Source organism: Sorex fumeus, unplaced genomic scaffold (assembly GCF_029834395.1).
Source record: "Sorex fumeus unplaced genomic scaffold, SorFum_2.1 ptg000109l, whole genome shotgun sequence".
Lineage (NCBI taxonomy): Eukaryota > Metazoa > Chordata > Mammalia > Eulipotyphla > Soricidae > Sorex > Sorex fumeus.
This window is the reverse complement of record NW_026606166.1, coordinates 3,288,194-3,310,000: the sequence shown is the minus strand read 5'-3', so window position 1 is coordinate 3,310,000 and position 21,807 is coordinate 3,288,194. Positions and strand designations below refer to the sequence as shown.

The window sequence follows — 21,807 nt, the reverse complement described above, 5'->3', positions numbered from 1 at the left end:
GAGCTGCAGAAGTGCCTGGAAGTTCTTCAGCTCCTGCTTGCTGAAGTTTCCGTGGGACCAGGGCAGCAGAAAGTGAACAGTGCCTAGGGCACTGTCCCAGGCATGAGTCTGCAGCTCTCCCAGCCATGCTGAGCCCTGGCTGGATGCCCAGGTGTGGTTGGAGAACGACGAAACCTGGATCAGGCGGAATGAGGGCGACTCTTCACTGGCCACAGGATCTGTTTCTAGCATCTGGGGCCCTGAGACAAGGGGCAGAGTGTGACAAAGCAAAAGGACGGTCCCACACAGAATGGCACTGTCTCAAGAACACCTGAACCAGCTTCCTCTCTCCCCAGTCAGAGGAGACCAAGGCAGGTTCTGGGAGCTGCACACACTTGCCAGGCATCCTGAAGGTACAGTAGTCCCCTTCCCAGCCCCTCCCAGAACTTCTTCCCTGCAGTGCCCACCACAGCTCTTTCCACCTGGACTCTCCTTACCTGCTGGGTTTGCCTCACAGCAGAGAAAACCTGTAAGAAACAGGGCCAGCAGGCGCAGCATCGAGCTTGGTTATGAAGGTGCCTCTGCGGTGACTGCTTTCAGCCCAGGGAGATACTCACCGCCTTCCTGCTTGCTCCTCCTCTGACTTCCTTCTCTCTCTCTCTCTCTCTCTCTCTCTCTCTCTCTCTCTCTCTCTCTCTCACACACACACACACACACACACACACACACACACACACACACCCCTCCCTGACCTCTCCCTGGCCAGTTCCCTCCTGTATGGCTCCAGCCCCTAGTTCTGGCTTCCTCTGTACCTCCTCCACCTCACCCTGCTCTAGCTCCAGGAGTCTTGGCTTACACACAGCCTCCCTGGTTTAGCACTCAGGAATTGTTTCAGCTCCAAGGGTTGAGGATAAGTGACCAAGAGCTTCAGAGAGGAAGGTAGAGGAAATAGTGAAAATACAAATCAGAAAAATCTCACAAATAGGTGGTGTCTAGAGATACTGCGAATTGAGTCAAAATTTAAGTTGATATTCAGAGCTCTATTTGCATGAGGTCTGGACACAAGGAGAGTGCACACATACACAAAGCTGCCAATCACAATCTGATAGGCCTGCTGTCCCCAGAAAAGCAGACTTGAAGGTTCTCAGGCAAAGCTGCCTACATTTTGAAGACTTGAGGGGTCCTCAAAGGATCCTAAAAATAAGTCTTTAGGGTTACTTTGGATTCTGAGGATGTACATTTCCATCTTGTAATAAACATGCACTCTTGTTATGTTGGTTTCTGAATCTTTTCTTTTGTTGAAATAATTGATTGGTTTTGTTTAAGGTTGTATCACTATATCACTGTATCACTGTCATTCTATTGTTCATCGATTTACTAAAGCGGACACCAGTAATGTCTCCATTCATCCCAGCCCTGAGATTTTAGCAGCCTCTCCTTACTTGTCTTACATTGGAGGCTCTTTCAGGGTCAGAAGAATGAGACCCATTATTGTTACTGTTTTTGGCATATCGAATATGCCATGGGTAGCTTTCCAGGCTCTTCCATGAGGATGGGATACTCTTGGAAGCTTGCTGGGCTCTCCAAGATATATATGTATGTATATATATACAAAAACATATGTATATGCTACATATACATATAGGTCTATATGTATACATACATGTACATATGTGTGTGTGTGTATATATATATATATATATATATATATATATATAATTTCCCTCTATGTTTAAGGCTGATCTGTAGTCAGATGTGATATCCATTGTGCAATAGCACAGCCAGTAGGGCATTTGCCTTGCATGTGGCATACCCAGGTTTGATTCCTCCACCCCTCTTGGAGCGGGATACTCTTGGCAGCTTGCTGGGCTCTCCAAGAGGCATGCATATATATATATATATATATATATATATATATATATGCTACATATACATATAGGTCTATATATATACATACATGGACATATGTATGTGTGTGTATATATGTATATTTCCCTTTATGTTTAAGGCTGATCTGTAGTCAGATACATTATTCATTGTGTGATAGCACAGCAGGTAGGGCATTTGCCTTGCACATGGCAGACCCAGGTTCAATTACTCCGCCCCTCTCAGAGAGCCTGGCAAGCTACCGAGAGTATCCCACCGCACAGCAGAACCCGGCAAGCTACCCGTGGCGTATTCAATATGCCAAAAACAGTAACTACAGGTCTCACAATGGAGACGTTACTGGTGCCCACGAGAGCAAATCGAAGAACAATGGGAGGACAGTGCTACAGTGCTACAGTTTAAGGCTAGTAAGGACAATTATTTAGAGAATTATTTTAAAAACTGCTTTTATTGTCAGACTCTTCTGATACATTTTTTGGCAGGTAGAGCACCATAAAACCAGGTATGGGACAGTAAGAAAAATGATCAGACAATGAGGCAAGTGAACTCCCAGCAGTGCCCGCTTTGTACTTCTCTGAGGCAAAGGGAAAAAATTGTATTGTTTGTGCAGAAAAGCATGAATGTATTCAGTTACAACCTCTTAGTTCTTCACCAAGTTCAAGTTCAAATATTTTCTTGAAATTAAAAAAAAGTATTTCGATGTTATTTACATAGCTGTTTACAATAGTTTTTATAATGTTCCCACCTCCAACCTCACGGCGCAGTGTCGCCATCCATCCACTTTTAACTCCTAAAAGAATCACAATATCAGAGAGCAGGGAGATCACAGCAGGACATGGCTTTAGTAATTTGAGCAAAGGCAGTAGCAAGGATGGGTGGGTTGTGAGGGACCAACAGAGCAGGCAAGTGACAAGCTCATCAGAGGCTCTGCCATGCAGAGATGAAGGCACACCATCCACAGAGGGAGAGACAAGCTGGGGTGGGGACAAGGGGGTATGGAGGTCACAGTTCAGTCTGTGACATTCTGAAATTCAGACTCGGGCAAGAACATTTGGGATTTAGAATCTCCACAGGTCCACCCAGCATGAGCTACACAAGTCAAGATATTTACAAACATGTCCATAACTTTTGAATATGTGTTTTGCAGTTATGGTTTTTGTTTGTTTGTTTTTTGGGTCACACCCGACAATGCACAAGGGTCACTCCTGGCTCTGCGCTCAGGAATTACCCCTGGAAGTGCTCAGGGGACCATATGGGATGCTGGGAATCGAACCCGGGTGGGCCACGTGCAAGACAAATGCCCTACCCTCTGTGCTATCACTCCAGCCCCGTGCAGTTATGTTTAATACATATATTTGTGTCAAATCTTTTGGGGTTTGTCCTCTTAGTCATTGTTTCACTCATTAAGTAAATGTTCCTTGAGTACTAACTATGTGTTGGATCTTTCACTAAGAGACTAGAATGGCAAAGTGTACTAAGAGTAAGGAGGTGAACCCACAACTCATAGCAGAGTGTGGTGTGAAAAAAAAAGATTCATACAAATTTATACACAAGTAAAATGTATTGGGGGAGTTTATTGGGCAGTGCTAACACTTGGTAAGAAGAATGGGCCATCAGGAAGAGGAGGCTGCATTCCCAGACAGTCACTCTGAGGGAAGAGGACACGTCATACGTAAAGGAGAAGCGGCACCCCAAAGGCCTGGTAACTCGAGGGCATATGCCACCTGAGGAACCGAAAAACACACATACCTCAACAGGCATTTAACAACCTTAACTTCTCGTATATCACAAAGGTCTACTTCTCTGTTTTAAATATCATTTCTTGAAAAAGTGAACAGAGGCTGGAGTGATAGCACAGTGGATAGGGCATTTGCCTTGGACGCAGCCAACCTGGGTTCCATTCCCAGCAACCCATATGGTCACCTGAGCACCGCCAGGAGTAATTCCTGAGTGCTAAACTGGGAGTAACCCCCGTGCATCACAGGGAAAAGCAGAAAAAAAAGAAAAAATGAACAAAGCCATTTTGTACTGAATTCAATAGTATACTATATTTTAAACAAAGTCACATCAGGTTGCCTGTAGCAAGTGTATTCAGGAGGCTGATGCTCTGATAGCATACTTGTAAAATGCCCAGCACCTGCAAATCTCCCGCTCTGTGATGAGGGTGCTTGTGCTCACTGTTCTGTAAGTGTATGGTGGTGCCATGCTCATATGTGCTTTCCAAATGCAGCCTCCGAGGTGAGCTCTGGGTAGCATTTGGGTTTTCCTTTCCACCGTGTTAAACCAACAGGTGCTAGAACATGTGCAATTCATGTATGCCACAACAGAACCCACAAGACTCGCAGCTTCCTCCAGCATACCACCAAGCCCCTGTCCAAGTGTTCTGAGCCTGTATGAGGCACTGAATCATTTGTAAGTGGAACTAGCAAAGTGCACCCTCAGACCACACAGACAGAATGGTTGAGTGAGGAATTTATTCATCTTCTCCCATAAAAATAGAAATAAAACTATATAATATTTTTAAAAACTTTAATCCTTGGAAACGGATTAAAGGCATGCGACAAATTGAAGGTTTATGTTCTAGAAGACACAGTGATCTCAGGTGAGAGCAATAGCAGAGCTCTTGATTTCCCCACCTTTCATTCCAGGACATTCAGTGATATTCTACCTGGGCAGGGAGAGTCATGAAAACCTTGACCTTGTAGCCTGAGGTGCCCACGTGATTCATGGCAGAGTAGGCAAAATATAAACCCAAACTCAGAGGCATCATCAGAAACAATACAAAGCAAACAAATGAGACACTTCTAAGCAGCCTGATATGACAGCTCCTAGGACCCAATAGTAAGTTTGTAGATAGCATGATGTCTCAGGGACACAGCTGGCAGTGCTGAGTTGGGGGAGGGGATACACATTGCCAGGGACTGTAAATTTGGGCCTTATTTATAAAAATAACAAATAGAGTAAAAAGGTGCATGGAAATTCTAGAGGTGAAAGTAGTAGAGTCCAACATAGTTTTATCCAATTATAGAATTGCTTACTAAATAAAAATAAAAAATAAGTTTTAGAGTAAAATTACATTTATTCCACAAGCAATTTTGCTTTCAGATTGGTTAAAATAACCCCATACCACTGCTCACTCTGTAGTGTACCAGACCCACAAGTCAAAGGAAAGAACTACACAAGGCAAAGTATGTATATATATCTATAATAATATAAAAATAATTTTAAACAGTAAAAAATCATTGAAAAGAATTCTCCTAAATTAAAATTCATGCTTAAAATATACTGTAAAAAAGATAGTTTAATATTTACTTAAGTTTTAGTGCATAGCGTGTATCATGATTTTCTCCTTGCTTCACAAAATTTCATCAGTGCAGATTCACCATTTTTCTGCCTTTTTTTTTTCATTTATTTATTGAATCACCATGAGAACAGTCAAAAAACCCTTCAGTTCAAGTCTCGGTTGGTCATAAAATGATCAAACACCCATCCCTTCACCAGTGCACATTTTCCACCACCAAGAGCCCCTGTAAACTCCCTCTCCCACCCACCCCCATGTAGCAGATTTCCACTTTACTCTCTCTCTACGATGATCACATTCAATATTATGACAAAAGATCCAACATTATTATTTGGAATTTTCCCCAAGATTCAAACCTGCCAGAAGTACATCATTAGATAATTTGTTTTCTATTGCTGATTATGAAGAGGATATGATGACGTGTGGCCACAATTGCTGCCACACGAATTTGGATTTCTGATATTTTAGTAATAAACCTAGAGGGATTACTGCCAAAAGTCCCTGGGTTCCGAGATTGGTTTGTGTGCCTCTGGGTTCATGGTTGTTTAGAAGCTGGAGGAGGCATTTGAGGGTGGCAACCCGGAGCATTGTCATGGAGGGGAGCAGGTCCGGTTTCACCCCCCATCCCAAGAGGCCCCACGTGCCTTGTCAATGCAGTCTCATACCCTCATACCTGGCTGCTCATTATGCTCTAAAAGATGCAGGCCATCATGCCACCGCTGCAAGGGGGACAGGTGGAGGGACGGACACTTTTCCCCTCCCAGGGCAGCATAGAACCATAGTTAAATGCACAGTCCAGGGGCATTTTGGTTGGGCATTATATTTTGCTCAGATTTTCCCACCACCATTTAAGCATGTTTTTCAGGGACAAAAGCTAGATCATTTACTTTCCATTGATCACTTTGCATATTAGGAAATGCCGCACAGTTCTGGAAATAGTCCTGGTGCCCACATGCCAGAGCCATGCTTGTAGAAGCTCATGGTCACCAGGATTTCATCGGGAGAAGGTGGGGAGACAGCACCTACCCCATCTGGGACCTCCCGGTGACATCGGCTCAGTATGGGGCCCAGAGAATTCTCTGGAAGTTGTGGAGCCCGGAGCCCAGCAGCTGGTTTTCTTCGCTGCTGTGTGCTGTAAGATCAATTCACTATTTTTCAATATGTATGTGGTCAGGACTCTATCTGTTAAGAAGCAAGATTTATTGCTGTGGGGTGGGACAGGTTGGTGAGGGCCGGGTTGGGGAGCTCCAAGGCTCTCAAGATTGCAGTGTTCCCCGTTTGTCCAGAGGCCCAGGATTCAGGAAGTATTTGTTCCCACATCTGGGATGAGCTGCTTCTTGCCCACCATATCTTTAAACTCATTCACGTTGAATTTGGTACGCTTTGTTTCTTGAGGGCTGGAGCAATAGCACAGCGGGTAGGGCGTTCGCCTTACAAGCGGCCAACATGGTCGACCTGAGTTCGATTCCTCCGCCCCTCTCGGAGAGCCCGGCAAGCTACCGAGAGTATTCGATATGCCAGACACAGTAACAACAAAGTCTCCAATGGAGACGTTACTGGGCCCGCTCGAGCAAATCGACGATCAACGGGAGGGCCTTTACCTTTACCTTTTGTTTCTTGAAGCTGTGATCTTCTGGTGACCAGGGAACCTGATGTTGGCCTGGTGCAGAGTCTTAATCACATGTTCCTTGTTCTGCAGTTTACTGTGGATGAACATGACTTAGCCAATGTGAACTCTGGCCACTGTGCCCTGGGGTTTTTCCAGAGGCCTCCCTATCCTCACCCCAACCTACACATACCCATATACCTGTTTGGAGCCTGAGGTTGGGACAAGCATGAGAGAAGATAGGAACATCCACAGGAGAGAACTGTCTCAAAGGACTGTCTTAATAGAGCTCATAAGAACCACAAGCTGCTACTCTATGGGGGAATCGTCTTGCTGTCTGCAGCCGTTTCACATCAGGGCCCACAGGGCAGAGAATAGGATGCCTCTACTGGTTGCACAGGAGTCCTTAAGAGGATATCCCCATGCTATGCCTTTCTTGGGACCCTCCTACACTCACTCTCCAAGATCCCCTTTTGTTAACCTCATCAACACTGAAAAATTCACAGGAAACATGTTGCAAGCTGTGGCTTTAGAAGCATCAATATGCCTTTGTAAGAAAATGACAAGAGGGAAATCACCTAAAAATGATGTTAAATGGTATTTTGAGCACATTATGTGCGATTTTTTTTTTCTTTTGGAGTCACAACCAGCATTGCTCAGGACTTAGGTTGAGAGACCATCTGAGTTGCTGGGGATTGAAGTCCAGGTTGGCTGTGTGTAAGACAAATGCCCTGTCTGCTATGCTATCTCTCCAGGCCTGAATGTGTGACTTTTATCTGCCACTATTAAAATTGTGATTGTCAGTTACCTCCCTGTATTTCCTCTAAACAAATATGATTGACAAATTTTATGGTAGTAATCTAAATAATGCCTACTTAATAAAATTCTAATGTCTATAAAGTGATGTAAATCTCTATTGTAACTATAAACCATGACTGTACAAATGTTTCATGTCATGAAATCTCAGTGCTGAGGAATTGGATTTTCCACAACAGAGTGCAAAGATTTCCTGTGTGTGGTCTTAGATTTTATCCAGGCACGGCAAATAAATAAATTCACCTGTACAAGGTACAGACAAGGTGGAGAGGAAATGTGTGGAGTCCCTAGTTTTAGAGCTACTTAACTGTTCTCTTCTCTCAGAGCCTCACTCCCTGTCCAACAGTTGTTCAGCCTTCCAAGTCGGCCAGACTTCCAGGAAGTTGACATGTTCGAGTTCTTTTACTTCAATATTTAGTTTCAGAGTTTATGACCTTAACCCCCCCCCCCCCCCGCAGTGACTTTTCTTTCTTTTCCAGCAAATTTTCCTTTAGGTAATGACTATGCTGTTTATGTGAACGTATAAAGACAGCTTATCCCAGGACCCATGGTAAGATTTCTGGCATTGAACTACTCTGCCAACATTCTGCCAACATGCTGATCTCCCCTCTCCTTCTGGGAAGTTACCTACCAGCTCCCATAATAAAAGTCTTTTCTAGCAGCACCTTCTAATTTCCCTGGGAAAAGTAGATGTTTTATTCTTAGAAGAAAGAGATGTGTTAAATCCTTGATATAATGGTTGTATGTTCCTGTCCGAAAGGATTTCGATGTACATACTCAATATATACTAAATTTGCAGATAATTTATAAGTCAATAAAAATTATTTGACAATAAATAAGTCGCCAGTTACAGAATGGTATATTGTGTAGGTGTTTGGAAAATGAAGTTATGAAATTCACTTATAAATGGATAAACATGAGGAGTATTGTGCTGAGTGAACTGAGTCAGAAGGAGAGGGATAGACATAGAATGATTGGACTTTGGCGGGATAGAAAAAAGAGAGAGACTCAAGGACAGTAGAAACAAGAGACAGGAGGATTGTTCCTCTATTTGAAGCTTGCCGCAATAGCTGGGGTGGGGGGGTTAGCAGTTGGGATAGAGAAGGGACCACTATGAAAAAGATAGTTGGACATGATCACTCTGGATAAAAACTGAGTGATAAAAACATATTAAATAACAAACATGATAACCTCTCAGTACCTGTACTGCAAACCAGAACAAAACTTATTTTTAAAAATTATTTTTTATTTTTTAAAGAAGTTCACAATATTTGATTACATTTAATATTCAAACACCAATCCCACCACCAATACACCTTCCCACCACCATATTTCAGGTGTTTCCATCCTGAACCCCAATCCCTGCCCCAAAGCAGAACCAAAATAATATGTTTCCCTCTAAGGTTGGTTGCCTCTTACTTTGAATCCCATCAAATGAATACCCATACTCTTGGACTATGGGTATGGTGTGTACTATGAAGTGTCTTGCGACTGCATTCACTGAGGAAAAGGTCCAGGAGAAGGTTCACTCATGGGTGAAGCTCTGCCCAAGCTTGTAGAGAGCAGCCATGAGCAGGATATTTGAGTTCTAGAGGTTTTTGTCTGCCAGGGCTGGGGCCCTTGGGGTGGGGAGGGGTCTCATCTGCCCCCTCTGCGGTGCCCCGGGTGTAAAACTTATTTTTAAGGGGCTGGAGCGATAGCACAGCGGGTAGGGCGTTTGCCTTACAAGCGGCCAACATGGCCGACCCGAGTTCGATTCCTCCGCCCCTCTCTGAGAGCCTGGCAAGCTACCGAGAGTATTCGATATGCCAGACACAGTAACAACAAAGTCTCCAATGGAGACATTACTGGGCCCACTCGAGCAAATATTTGGGTGTCAGAATGATAGGAATCTTTGTGGTTAACACATTCTGCTTATAGTTGCATATAGATATTTACTAACTGTTTCTGTGGTTCTATCTGCCTAGGTAATCCAGTTGACCTGGACTTTCTGTTCTGTTCGGGTTGGCTTTATGTTTTATGACTTACTCATCTCTATGATTTATGATAATTGCTTTTATGATTTCTGGTCTACATTCCAGTTCCTAGAATGGGTCACTCAGAGGACTGGCCCCTAGATACCTGCCTCATTCCAAAGTTTCCCACTACTATCCCAATGCATCGGGTAAGGCATTGCTTAAGCCAAAAGAATTTTGCAGGTGCAAGGAGGTTCACAGAAATAGAGAGGAAAAATTGCAATTTAAACTTCACACATTACATTTTCCTACTTCTGTTGAAATATCATTTGTCAAAGAAGCTGCTGTCATCCTCATTTGGGTAGGCAGATTCTGGGCCTGCTAGTGCCACTTCTGGTTTCTGTATGGATGACATCTGACCCATGATGTCCAGCTGACATGTCCTCTCTCCCAGGGAGTCTCACAGGTACTGTGGGTCTGATTCCTAGCAGTAAGGATCCTGCTTTATACCCCTCCCATGCAATCAATTGTGGCAAAGTAACCAACCGAGAAACTCCTTCTTTTTGTATTTTCTGGAAATACTGTTATATAAAGTGATCTGTACCCCTACTCTGAATGTAAGTTTTAGGTAATTGTTTAGTTGAGATCCACTGACGTTAAATGATCAATGAAAGCACCTTGGTTTTTCACAATAAAATTGATTAAATGATCTTTGTTACAACAATAAAAAAGCTTCACACAGGAAACCGAAGGGAAGACACCATGTTTCATTGATTCTGAGAATGTGTTTCTTCCATATCTCTCCCCTCTGCAGACTTCGGGATGTCCTCAATGGTGCCTTGCAGAATGAACACAGCTCTGATGATGTATGCCGCCTAAGTCATATCGTCTCATGTCCTTCAGAGACTCTGAGTTGGGCACTTATGAAAATTACTCAGTGGACATGATGATCCCAACAAGGGGTGGCCTCTGCGAACTTACTCCCAATGGAAACAGAGCTTGGCTGAGAGCTCAGGGGATAGTCTGATAAGCCCTGTCAAGAAGAAAGCAATCAGTTTACCTAAGAGACTGCAGCACCACATTTGCACTTCATTCTTTTATCTGTAACAACCTATAGCAGGAGTCAGCTGGAGGGCTCTTTGGCAGAGCAGCTGAACTTAAAGTGCTCTGTCTATCCAGAAGGTGCTATCAGTATTACAGAGGCAGGGAACACTGATACCTGCCGCAGCAGACCAGCATCTGAGCACATTCATTATTCTCTGTGTGTCAGTCCTTTAGAGAAAGAGCTATGCCTGAGGGGACATCCCTAGAGCACTCATATTGAAAAAGAGGAAAGGGGCCTGGAGGTGGCTCAGTTTGTTCGAGGCTTGGGGATGTATCCCCAGCACCATGCCCCCAAAGTAAATAGAAGCACAAGGGGTTAGGTAGGGTTCGGGGAGTTGAAGAGTGGGTGTCAAAGTCTGGGCCTGAATAACAGGAAAGGAATTCTAGACTCCCTGTGCAGAAAATATGCTTAATACAGCCTCCTCTCTGGGCACCTTAAAATGGCTGCAACCCTGTGGTAGGAAAACAGACTAAGGGGGAATAAACATAAATGGTGGGAAAGGGGAGGGTGGACAAAAATTAAGAATAAAGACTCACCTGCGCTTCAAAACCCACAAGGCAAGGCCTAAGAGAAGGACCAAGGCGGGTACCAACCAAGTCCAGACCACCCAGTTGGTGGGGGTGGGGAGTCCTGAAACCAGGAGGACACGAGGATGTCATCTTCAGCCTAGTCCCTCACCCACCCCTGATATCCCAGCACTTCTCACCTTCTCTTGACGGGACCCTCACTAATCTGCCTATCCTTCCTTCAACACTGTGATTTTACACCTTAATGCCTTTGCTTTTATTCCCATTGCCACCTGAGTCCCAGAAATAATCTATTCTTCCAGATTTTATTCTATCTCCCTTTCCACCCTTCTTCTTGCCCCCTGTCACCTACCCCTCTTCCTTGCTCCCTCCCACTCTCTCTGTCCCTTTCCCCCTTCCCTTTCTCTCTCTCTTAGTTCCTCTGGCTACCCTGCCTTCCCTCCACTTAGAAGCCTTCTCTCTTCCCTCTTCATCTCTGTCACCCTCTTGTTTCTCTTCCCCCTTTCCTCCTCTCTTCCTCTTGCTCCCCTTCCTACTCTTTCCCCATGCCCCTCCACTCCTCCCTCCTCCCCCTCCTTTTTTTGACCCTGATCAGCTTCACCCCCACAGCCCTGGACCAGAGGGAGGTCAGACAGACCTTTTTCCAGTGGGACCTAGGCATTCTCACCCCAGTGGAGGATGATGTCCTGTCCTCCCAGACTGCTGTGCTTCACTCTGCAGGCCAGACCAGCTGTCTCCTTGACTCCCACGTCCAGGGTCACCCGGAGATACCACGTGCCATCAGCATTGGGCAGTGTGTCCACTCGCTGAGTTCCTGGCTGCTCCTGCTCCCCTCGCACCCACATGGCCCACAGGGTCTTGGGATAGAACCCTGACACGTGGCACACGAGCAGCAGGTGGCCAGGTCCAGGGCTGGGGCGGGAAGACAGCCAGGCCTCAGGCCTCACTAGAAAGCAAGTGGCAAGTGTCAGGTGCTGATCTTCATGAAGACCTGCAGACACCTCTGAGTTTTACTGGGACCCCTTCCACTCCTTTTTCAAACATGATTTGCTGCTGCTCCTTACTCTTGGGGCTTTATCAGGAGGAAATTTGGGGTCAGTCTCACTGTGCTCCACCTCTCTGTGCAGGCAAGAATTGTATGTGCTTGGGGCAGTGCCCAGCAAAGCTCTGGCTCAGCACATGGTGCTATCTCTAGTCCTTACTGGAACTTAAATTGTGTAATTCCCCAGCACTATCTTGTACATCCCAGGAAGGTGCCCTCACCTTGCCTCTGGAGCTCTGCCTTTCCTGCATCCAGTAGACCCAGCAGGAACCTGGGGCAGGTGTCCATGAGCAGCTTTCTGATAGTGTCACACATGCCTTTGTACTTCAGGACAGTTTGGCACACCACTTGAGCTTTCCATCCGCCCTCAGGAGCCGGCATGCAGGTTTTATTTTTCAAGCTCAGGAAATCCAGTCCTCCTAAAGCTGCCCTCAAAAATCGTTCTATCGATTTCCTAGATAGCCTACTGAGCTCTGGATCACAAAGGGGTCTGTATAGAGGATCAAATAGAAAAGGTTATTTTCAAGAAATGAGAAAGGAATGAAGGAATGAGCTTGATGTTTTGGCAGGGTGAATTGATGAGATGTGAAATAAAGGTAAGGTAAGGTAAAGGCCCTCCCATTGATCGTCGATTTGCTCGAGTGGGCCCAGTAACGTCTCCATTGGAGACTTTGTTGTTACTGTGTCTGGCATATCGAATACTCTCGGTAGCTTGCCGGGCTCTCCGAGAGGGGCGGAGGAATCGAACTCAGGTCGGCCATGTTGGCTGCGTGTAAGGCGAACGCCCTACCCGCCGTGCTATCGCTCCAGCCCAAGATGTGAAATAAGAAATCCAAAACCATGACTCTAGCGTTTTCAGCAGAGAGACTGCTTGGGGTAGCATGTTTCCAGGAAAGAAGCTACTGCAAGGATATGAGGTGGGGATCTGCAAAAGCGAGTGATTGTGCAGACAGAAAAATGCTCCTGGAGAAGGGAAGAGGGTCTGTCAGGAAGCCACAAAGAAAGAGGATCAAGGACAGTGCCACACTGCAGAGTCTAGGGTTTTGAGAGAAGCAAAGAATGGAGAAGAAAGATTTTTTTTTTTGGCTTTTTGGGTCACACCTGGTGATGCACAGGGGTTACTCCTGGCTCTGCACTCAGGAATTACCCCTGGCGGTGCTCAGGGACCCATATATGATGATGGGAATCAAACTTGGGTCGGCCACATGCATGGCAAACGCCCTACCCACTGTGCTATCACTCCAGCCCCTGGAGAAGAAAAATTTTTATCTGTTGGAAGAGAGCACAGGAAAACAGCAGAATTTAGAATATTTTGTGGAGAGATTGAACAGGATTTCACCTCGGACAATTGTGAGTGTAAGAGAAAGGAGGAAGGGAAGATCAGAAGTGGCATCCTGACCCCAGGGAGACCGAGAACAAACTCACATTCAAAGTGGAATTCCTCAACACGGTCCTGTACTTCCCGAGTGAACCCGATGAAGAAAACTCTGAACAGATCTTCCAGCTCCGTCAGCTCCTCAGTACTGAAGTTGCCTTTGGACCAGGGCTTCAAGAATTTGACCTTGTCCTCAGCACTGTCCCAGCTATGAGTCTGCAAATCATCCAACCAGGCTGCGCCTTCCTTTTGGACTGAGGAACTATTTACAAAGGTTGAGATCTGGATAAGATGGAGACGAGAGGTGATGTGTCCCTGGGCAGCTGTAGGAGAGGAAAGGGAAAAGAAGTGAGAGAAGGGGCAGCAGGGAAGACATACTGCAGAGGAAAGGAAAAAGAAAAAAGTGGAAAGGACCCAGGAATCAGGGCAGTATCCCTGTTTGTGCTGTCACCCCACCATATCTCTTGTGTCTGCATAGCAGGAGCAGTTCAACAGATCTCAAGTTCCAGACCCAGTCTTCAAAGAGACTGGTGGGGAAACATAGTGTTATGGGCCACAGAGGTGCCAGAGCAGAGATCTCACCATCCTCACTGCCAGCACCCAGACAGAGGACCACCAGCAGCAGCCAGGGTGTCTGCAGCATGGCCTGGAAGAGGGACTCTGACTCCCAGTGCACCTGATCTTTGATTCAGTGAACGTTCTCAAAGCACTCCACTGTAAGTTCCTCTTTCGTCCAACTGACAAATCTCTTCCTCATGCACTCTGCACATCAAAAGAAAACGTACCTCCCACTCTGGGGCCTTCCACTCTTCTCTTTATTTCCTCTCTGTCCAGCCTCCAGAATCCTGATTCCACCCAGCCTCCAGCCTCTCTTGCTGGAATGTTGCTGTGTGCTTGGGGTAGAATACTCCTGGGGGATGTGGACCTCAGCGCTGCTGGAGGACATCCTAGTAGGGACATGGAAATCATGTGTGGGGAAGGAGAGGGTCGTGGTGACACTCACCCTGTCCAGGATGAAGCCCTGGCCTTCCGAAAACAGCCTCTGGCTGGAATGTTCTTCCCTTCCACCATTCTGGGGCATGTGCTCAGACCTAGGGAATGTCACCCCCACTCTAGTCTCACAAGTCTGTACTCCCATACCCAGGCTCCTGCTACTTGTTCCCATTCTCCTCCTGTTAGGAATAGTTGTTTAGGCTGGAGGGAGTGAAATGGATAGGGCACTTGCTTGTCCATGTCCCACCTGGGTTCAGAGACTGACACCACACACCGTCCCCCCCCCCCCCACACAAAACCATCAGGAGTTACCCTGTGCTCAGAGACAGGAGTAAGCCCTGAACTCGCAGGGTAGAGCCAATTCCCTGCTCGCTACAATAGACAAGACATGAGCTGTGGGAGTGGGCATGTTTGCCCATCAATATCCCCAACTGGGAGCACTGGGGGGCAGAGTCCCTGTTTATGCAGTTACCCCACCATATCCCATGTGTTTGCATAGTAAGAAGGGATTGATATATGACTGGTGAACAGAGGGCCGGAGCACTGACTCCTGTGACCCTCTGGATGAGGCAAAGTAGCAGTGGCTCACGGGAGGCTGGGGTACATTTCCAGACCTGTCAACTGTCAAGAGTCACTGAGATGTGTTGAGGCTTGACTCTGGGACATCTTTGCCTCTGCCAGTCTGGCCACAGCTCATCCAGGGACTGAGAGGGAGGGCTTTACACAATCTCTCTCCTTCCCAGAATCACCCTCCAGGTCCCTAGGCTGAAGAGATGATTCCAGGTGCTGTCATGTAGATGCTGTTTACACTGCAGGCCTGATCCCAAACACTTTCCTTCCCTATCCATGCACTTGTCTACATGGAACTATCCACACACATTACCCAGAATCACTTGTTGGATGTTCCAGAAAGCTTTTTTGAAGGGGCCTTTCAATAGTGCTCAGGGAAACTGGGGCCACTGGTGCCTGATGATCCCAGCTCCCTCAGGGCCAGACAGTTCAATACTCTACCACACCCATGCTAAGGGCCTCCTCAGTGTGCTGGAGAGGGTACCTGGTGACAGGATTAAACATGGAGCTGTGTGTGTGTTGAGGCAATTGCCCCCTACATGGGGTGCTCAGGATTGAAAGGGCATTGTCCAAGTGCAAGGCAGGCACCCTGCCTACTGTACTGTCTCACTTGTCCCTCCTTGGAGACTTTTATCTTAAAATTTTCTCTTATACCCGACATTTGATACATGAAAAGGTTAAAATCATATTGATTCAATGCACTAAGGCAAGAGGTAAAAGAAATCAAAGAGGAAAGAGTCAAGTTAGGGTGAATAGGAGGGAGGAGAGGCACCTGGACTGGTGTTGGTCTTGATGTGGGTGGGATATACTTGTGACATATGTAAAGTGAGAGAGAGGCAGCACCCTTGAGAAGGGGCCTGTAACTTCCTCTCTACCCACCTCTGTCACCTTGGGAACAGCTGGGGAAATCTAGGACTGATGAGGTCTGTGGTATGCCCCTACATGCCATGAACCTCATATCCCATCAGATCTGCTAGGAGCTGTCAAGTCACACCTATTCTCTATCTATATGTATGTGGGAGTTCTCACTATGATTGGCTTTGTCTGCAACCAGGCATTACTGCAAGGTTGTGTACATGTCAGAGGGATCAAATGACTGTGTCTACTCACTGCAACCCCCATGTTATCATGTCTGCACGCTGTGTCACTACATCTCCATGTTGGCATGACTTGGCCTGCATTGCTATATCTGAATGCCACGGACCCACAAGGCTGTGTCTGTAAACAGGCATTTCCTGCAAGGTTGTGCCCTGTGGGTCATTGTATCTACACTCTTTGGGCCCACCTCGCTGTTGTCACACCTCTTGTGGCTTTACCCTGCTGCTCCTACATCATCTCTCTATGTCATAGTCCTGCAATGCCTTATTTGCAATACCCAGTGTCACACTGTGTGCATACAGCGGTCCTTCACGTTCCTATTAGTGCAAATGTGACCTCCATGCCTCTGTGTGTTTGCACACAGTGGTCCCTGAATCACCATGTCTGAAAACCATGGTCCCTTTGTTACCTTATCTTCAAGCCACCACCACCCCAGTTTTCCTGGCCTATTAAATGCCACGGCCCCTACATCAACATGTGGCATGCTGCCACCTGTGTGTCATTTAGTCTGCATTCACAATCCCAACCTTGATATGTCTGCAAATTATTCCACTTATATCACTTTGCTTTCAGGCTTGGCCCCGCATCATCATGGCTGGGTGCTGTAGCCCCCATATCACCTTGACTGCATGCCATAGCATAGCCTTCCATATCACTATTTCTGCATGCTGTGGACCCCAGGAAGTCATATCTTCTGCCATAGCCGCCAAGTCACCATGGCAGCACCCTGAGAGCCCATAGCCATGTCTGCTTGCCATAGCCCCACATCCTTTTTTCTGCATGGTGTGGACCCTAAAATGCCATATCTGAATTGAGAGACTTCTGGGGATTCATGTCTGTGTGCCATGGCTCCCATATAACCCTCTTCACAAGTTGCAGATAGGATGCCACAGAAACTGAGGCCACAATAGCATGCATGAACATCCTATGAGACTATGTCTATATGTAGACGCTCCCATGTCACTGCTTCTGCACATTGCAACCCTATATTGCCGTGTGTACACACCACAGCCTATGTTTTGCCATGTCTACATGCTGCAGCCACACTTTGCCTGGTTCAAGTGCTCCAGGGCCCATGGTGCCTTGTCTGAACTCTTTGGCCCCCATGTCATCATGTCTACTTGCTGTGCAACTTGTGTGGGCAATTTATGAGCCATGTTTCAGTCTGTCTGCGTATCTTGGCCTCTGAGTCACCACTTCTCCTTGTGTGGCACTTGAACACTGTCTCTGAAAACTGTAAAAGCAAACTACATCTGCAGACAGGTTTGTCACTGGAGATTTTGTCTGCAAGCTGTGGACCCTGAAAGGACATGTCTACATGGAAGACCCCTGAGTCACTGTGCCTGCATGCTACAGAAGGCACACGCCTTGTCTGTATGCAATGGTGCTCATGCCACCTTTTATGCTTGCCGTAGCTCATAATTCTCTGAGTCTGTATACTTCAGTCTTCACTGTCACATGCCTGTATGCCATTTCCCCCCATGTCACTGTGTCCACATGCCTCAACACCCAAATCACAATGTTTGCATGCTGATACCTCCTCCGGGAAGGGTCTGCATTTTACGATCCCCGAATAACCATGTTTGAATGCTGCATCCAACTGATATACTGTCTGCAAGTAGGTGTTTGCTAGAAGATTATATCTTCACTCTGCAGTCCCCATATCACCATGTATGCATGCTGCAACCACCTTAAGGTAGTAGCTGCATGTTATGGACACCATATCACCACATCTGCATGCATGGACCCTCTACATTGCCATGTCTGCACAAAGGGGTCCCAGCATCACCATCTCTGAATGCCACAAAACCCACAGGACCCTGATGACACGTAAGTATTTCCTATGAAAAGCTGCAGAACCCACACTGCAGTATCTGCATGTGAGGACCTCACAAGTCTTAAGACTGCAGGCTCCATGTAGCTGTGTCTGCAAGCCATAGTCTCAGAGTCTGAGTCTGCATGTGAGTGATTCTAGTGAGGTCACGTTGGCATGTCACAACCCCAGTGTCACCATATCTCAATCTTTGAGCCAGGTGATGACTTGTCTGCACACAGTGGACCTACTTCACCATGCCTGCACAATATGCACCATGTCTCATCATGGGCTCCGTGTTACTGTGCCTGCAAGCTATGACTCTCTGTGAAACCTGCAGAGCCCACAGTGTCTTGTCTGCATGTGGTGGACCCCACAAGCTGTGTCTGTACTTGGGGGTTCCCAAGAGGCCATGTCCTCATACAGAAGGCCCCACTTTCTGTATGTGCGGGTGATCTGTGGTCCTTGTGTCTCCCTCCATGTCTGCATGCTGCGGCCCCCACATTCTTGTGTCTGCACTCCATGGCCAGCTGATCCACAGTATCTGTAAGCCATGTCACCCCATGCCAATTTGTTAGTAGGCTATAGCCATCATGTCACCATGTTTGAATGTTTCAGCCCCCTGAAGCATTCCCTGCATGTAGGTGGTTTCCATTTTGCCATATTAGCATGCATCTCTATTTATGCGAGCCACAGGCTCCATGGGGTCACATTTACATGTGGGAGTTCCTGAAATTTTCTCTCTGCACACAGAAGCTCCCACCTTGCCCTGTCTGTACCCTGTTGATCCTCAAAGCTTTGTAGGCATGCCAAGACCTCATTGTCTGTTCCCAGCAGACCCCACGTTGCTGTGTATGGACTCAATGGCCAGCCGAGTTGACATGTCTATATGCCACAGCCCATCTGTATGTCTCTATATACCACCAAGGCTCCACTTGGCAGCACTGCTTCACCGTATCTGCACTCTGCATCTGTACACATATCCTTGTATGCAAATCATGGACCCAGAAATGCCATGTTTGCAATCCATAGGCCCAGAGAGGCTATGTATGCATGCTGGTGGTTCCAGCGAGAACACGTCTGAATGCCACATCCCCCATGTCACCATGTCTCAAGCCATGGATCACATGATGACTTGCCTGCATGCTAAGTCCTGGGTCACCTTGACTGCTTGCCATAGCAGTGTTTCGCTGTTTCTACATACCAACATACCTGCAACACAGAGTCTATACAATTTGGTCCCTGTATCTCTCTGTTTCTGCAAGCCACAGACTCCTCAAGACAGTGTCTACACATGAGAGATTTTCATGAGTTTGTGTCCACAAGCCAAGACTCCCTGTCTGAAAACTGTTGACCCTGCAATGCCTTGTCTGCACATTGTGGAATCTACAAGACTGTGTCTATATGCTGACACACTCTGTGAGACCGTGTCTCCACACAGCATCTCTTGAATGACTGTGTCTGCACAATGCAGTCTTGTGTTGCCAGGTGTGTGCACCCTGGCCCATGGGTCACCATGTCTACATGTCATGAACTCCACATAACTGTGTAGCACGTTGTGGTTCTCATGGCTCCATGTCTGTATCACTTTGTCAAAAGTCACTGACCCTTCCATGTTTTGTCTAGTTGATATGGCACCAACCTACTAAGTGTGCATTCCCCAGTCCATGTGCCATGTGTCTGCATGCAGTGGCTCTCATGTCACCAAGACTACACACCATGGCCTCTGCTTTGGGTGTGAAAGCCATGGTTACTGTGTCACCATGTCTACAAGCTGGGACAACATGGTCTGTCTACAAGCCCTGGAACACACAAGCCGTGTCTGCTGGTAGGCAATTTCAGTGAGGTTCTCTCTGTACACAAAAGATCACAAGTTACAGTGTCTGCATGTTACAGCCTTCATGTTCTCAGTTTTGCAAACCATGACCCCAACACAACTCTGTCTATACTCTTTGAATCCCAAAAGTCTGTGTCTACATGATACTTACCCTAAGTTGCCTTGTCTGCATGCTGCAATCTGCACTTCATTGTGTATAGCACAGTGAACCTGAATTACCATATGTGTCACCCATGGTCCATGCGTCACCCTGTCTGTATGTGGTGGCCCCCAGATTGCCATCTCTGCTAGGTGTAGCTCTCATTTGAATATCACCATGTCAGCACACACAATAGACCCATGTATTGAATGTTGATGTTAACCCCATGTCAGCATGCTATTAACCCCATGTCACTGTGCCTTGAGCTCCAGACCATACGATGCTTCATAGGCATGATCCCCACATCACTGTAGCTCTATGCAGCAGCCCTGGTGCTGCCATGTCTGCACACTGCAGTTCCCACTTTGCTGTCTCTGCGCAAAATGACCCCCTTGTTCCTATTTCTGAAAACACCATGAGGCTGTGAATGCACATTGATGGTTCCAACAGCACACTCCCTGCTTTACTGTGGTCACAAGATGTAGCTCCCATGTCACTTACCCTGGATATAGACGCACTTACCTTGCAATATCTGCAAGGTGCATGAAGACAGGGTGATGCAGGAGCCACAGGATGCAGACACAAACAGGTTGGAATTGCCCACATACAGACATGCCCTCGGGGTTCCACAGCTTGCAGAAGTGGAGATCAGAAACACACTGTCTTGCAGGATTCACCTGTGTACAGACACACCTTGTAGGTTCCATAGCATGCAAAACCCTGTGGGATATGCCTGCCTCTAGACACAGCTTGCATATTCCATGGTTTGCAGACACAAAACTCAGGTACTTTAATTTGAACACCATGATGTAGTGACTACAACTTGCATACAGGTCAAAATGGGGGCTATCCGCATACTAAGGGAAAAGGCAGCTTCATGCTAGGGGGAATTGCAGCTCAGATAGAGAAAGGAGCACCAAATAAAGGGTGTTGGGAGGATCCTCCCAGGATGGGAGAAGCATGCTGAAAGTAGACTATAGACCGAACATGATTGCCACTCAATTCCTCTTTTGCAGACCACAGCACCCAAAAGGAGAGAGAGAACAAAAGGGAATGCCCTGGTACAGAGGCAGGGTGGGATGGGGGGATGGGGAGTGGGAGGGATACCGGGATCAGTGGTGGAGGATAATGGGAACTGGTGGAGGAACGGGTACTCAATCATTGTATAACTGAAATCCAAGCACAGAAATTTGTAAGTCTACAACTGTACCTCATGGTTTTTTCACTAGTAAAAATTTAAAAATAACAAAGTGGGGACTACAGCATGTAGACATGGTAACATGGGGCCCCCTGTATAGAGACAGCAACATATGAGCTGGGGCTCTATGTGTGGTCATGTGGGTGCTGCAGTGAGTGTGAGGATCAGGCATTGTAGAGTCAATAGCATGAAAGAACAGAAACACTGGGGCAGCAGCATGCTGGCATGGTGACCTGGTGGGCACCTTGTGCAGACAAAGGGAAGAATGGGCCATACATGAAGACATGGCAAGGTGGGGGCTGTATCCTGTACTTATAAGATGAATCACTGTGTCAAGATGACAGAAATCTCTTGTCTATGTTTCTGCAACCTGTGAACCACACAGGACCATGTCTCTATGCTTGTGGATCCTCCTAGATCTCATACTTGCCCTGAAGCTCTTTTGAGGTCTTTTTCCATTTTCTGTTGCTGCCTGTTCATTTTCTGCAGCTCATCTTCAAGCTTGCTGATTCTGTCTCTGGCTGTTGTCATTGTACTGTTGAGGGCACCCACTCAGTTTTTAAGTT

The 21,807-nt window shown here is 46.7% G+C and overlaps 2 protein-coding genes across 2 annotated transcripts in view; both read right to left on the bottom strand.

Moving 5' to 3' along the window:
- The window catches only part of LOC130042746 (T-cell surface glycoprotein CD1e, membrane-associated-like), a 3,000-nt gene extending 2,463 nt beyond the window's left edge, over positions 1-537 (bottom strand). Inside the window, exons 1-2 of the mRNA XM_056134939.1 lie at positions 477-537; positions 1-239 (exon numbers count right to left, since the gene is read on the bottom strand). The exon at positions 1-239 is cut by the window's left edge and continues 58 nt beyond it. Of these exons, the coding sequence (XP_055990914.1) occupies positions 1-239; positions 477-537 (300 nt within the window). The remainder of the gene's footprint in view (positions 240-476) is intronic.
- A 5,182-nt stretch (positions 538-5,719) lies between these two features.
- On the bottom strand, positions 5,720-21,772 carry LOC130042745 (T-cell surface glycoprotein CD1b-1-like; the record flags this gene model as incomplete). The annotated part of the gene is given in 9 exon segments (XM_056134938.1): positions 5,720-5,766; positions 11,832-12,122; positions 12,440-12,679; positions 12,682-12,708; positions 13,644-13,916; positions 14,176-14,269; positions 14,597-14,684; positions 20,566-20,900; positions 21,668-21,772. Coding segments are annotated over 9 exon segments (1,500 nt in total), but the record flags the coding sequence as incomplete, so codon positions are not given.
- Between the last annotated feature and the right edge of the window lie 35 nt (positions 21,773-21,807).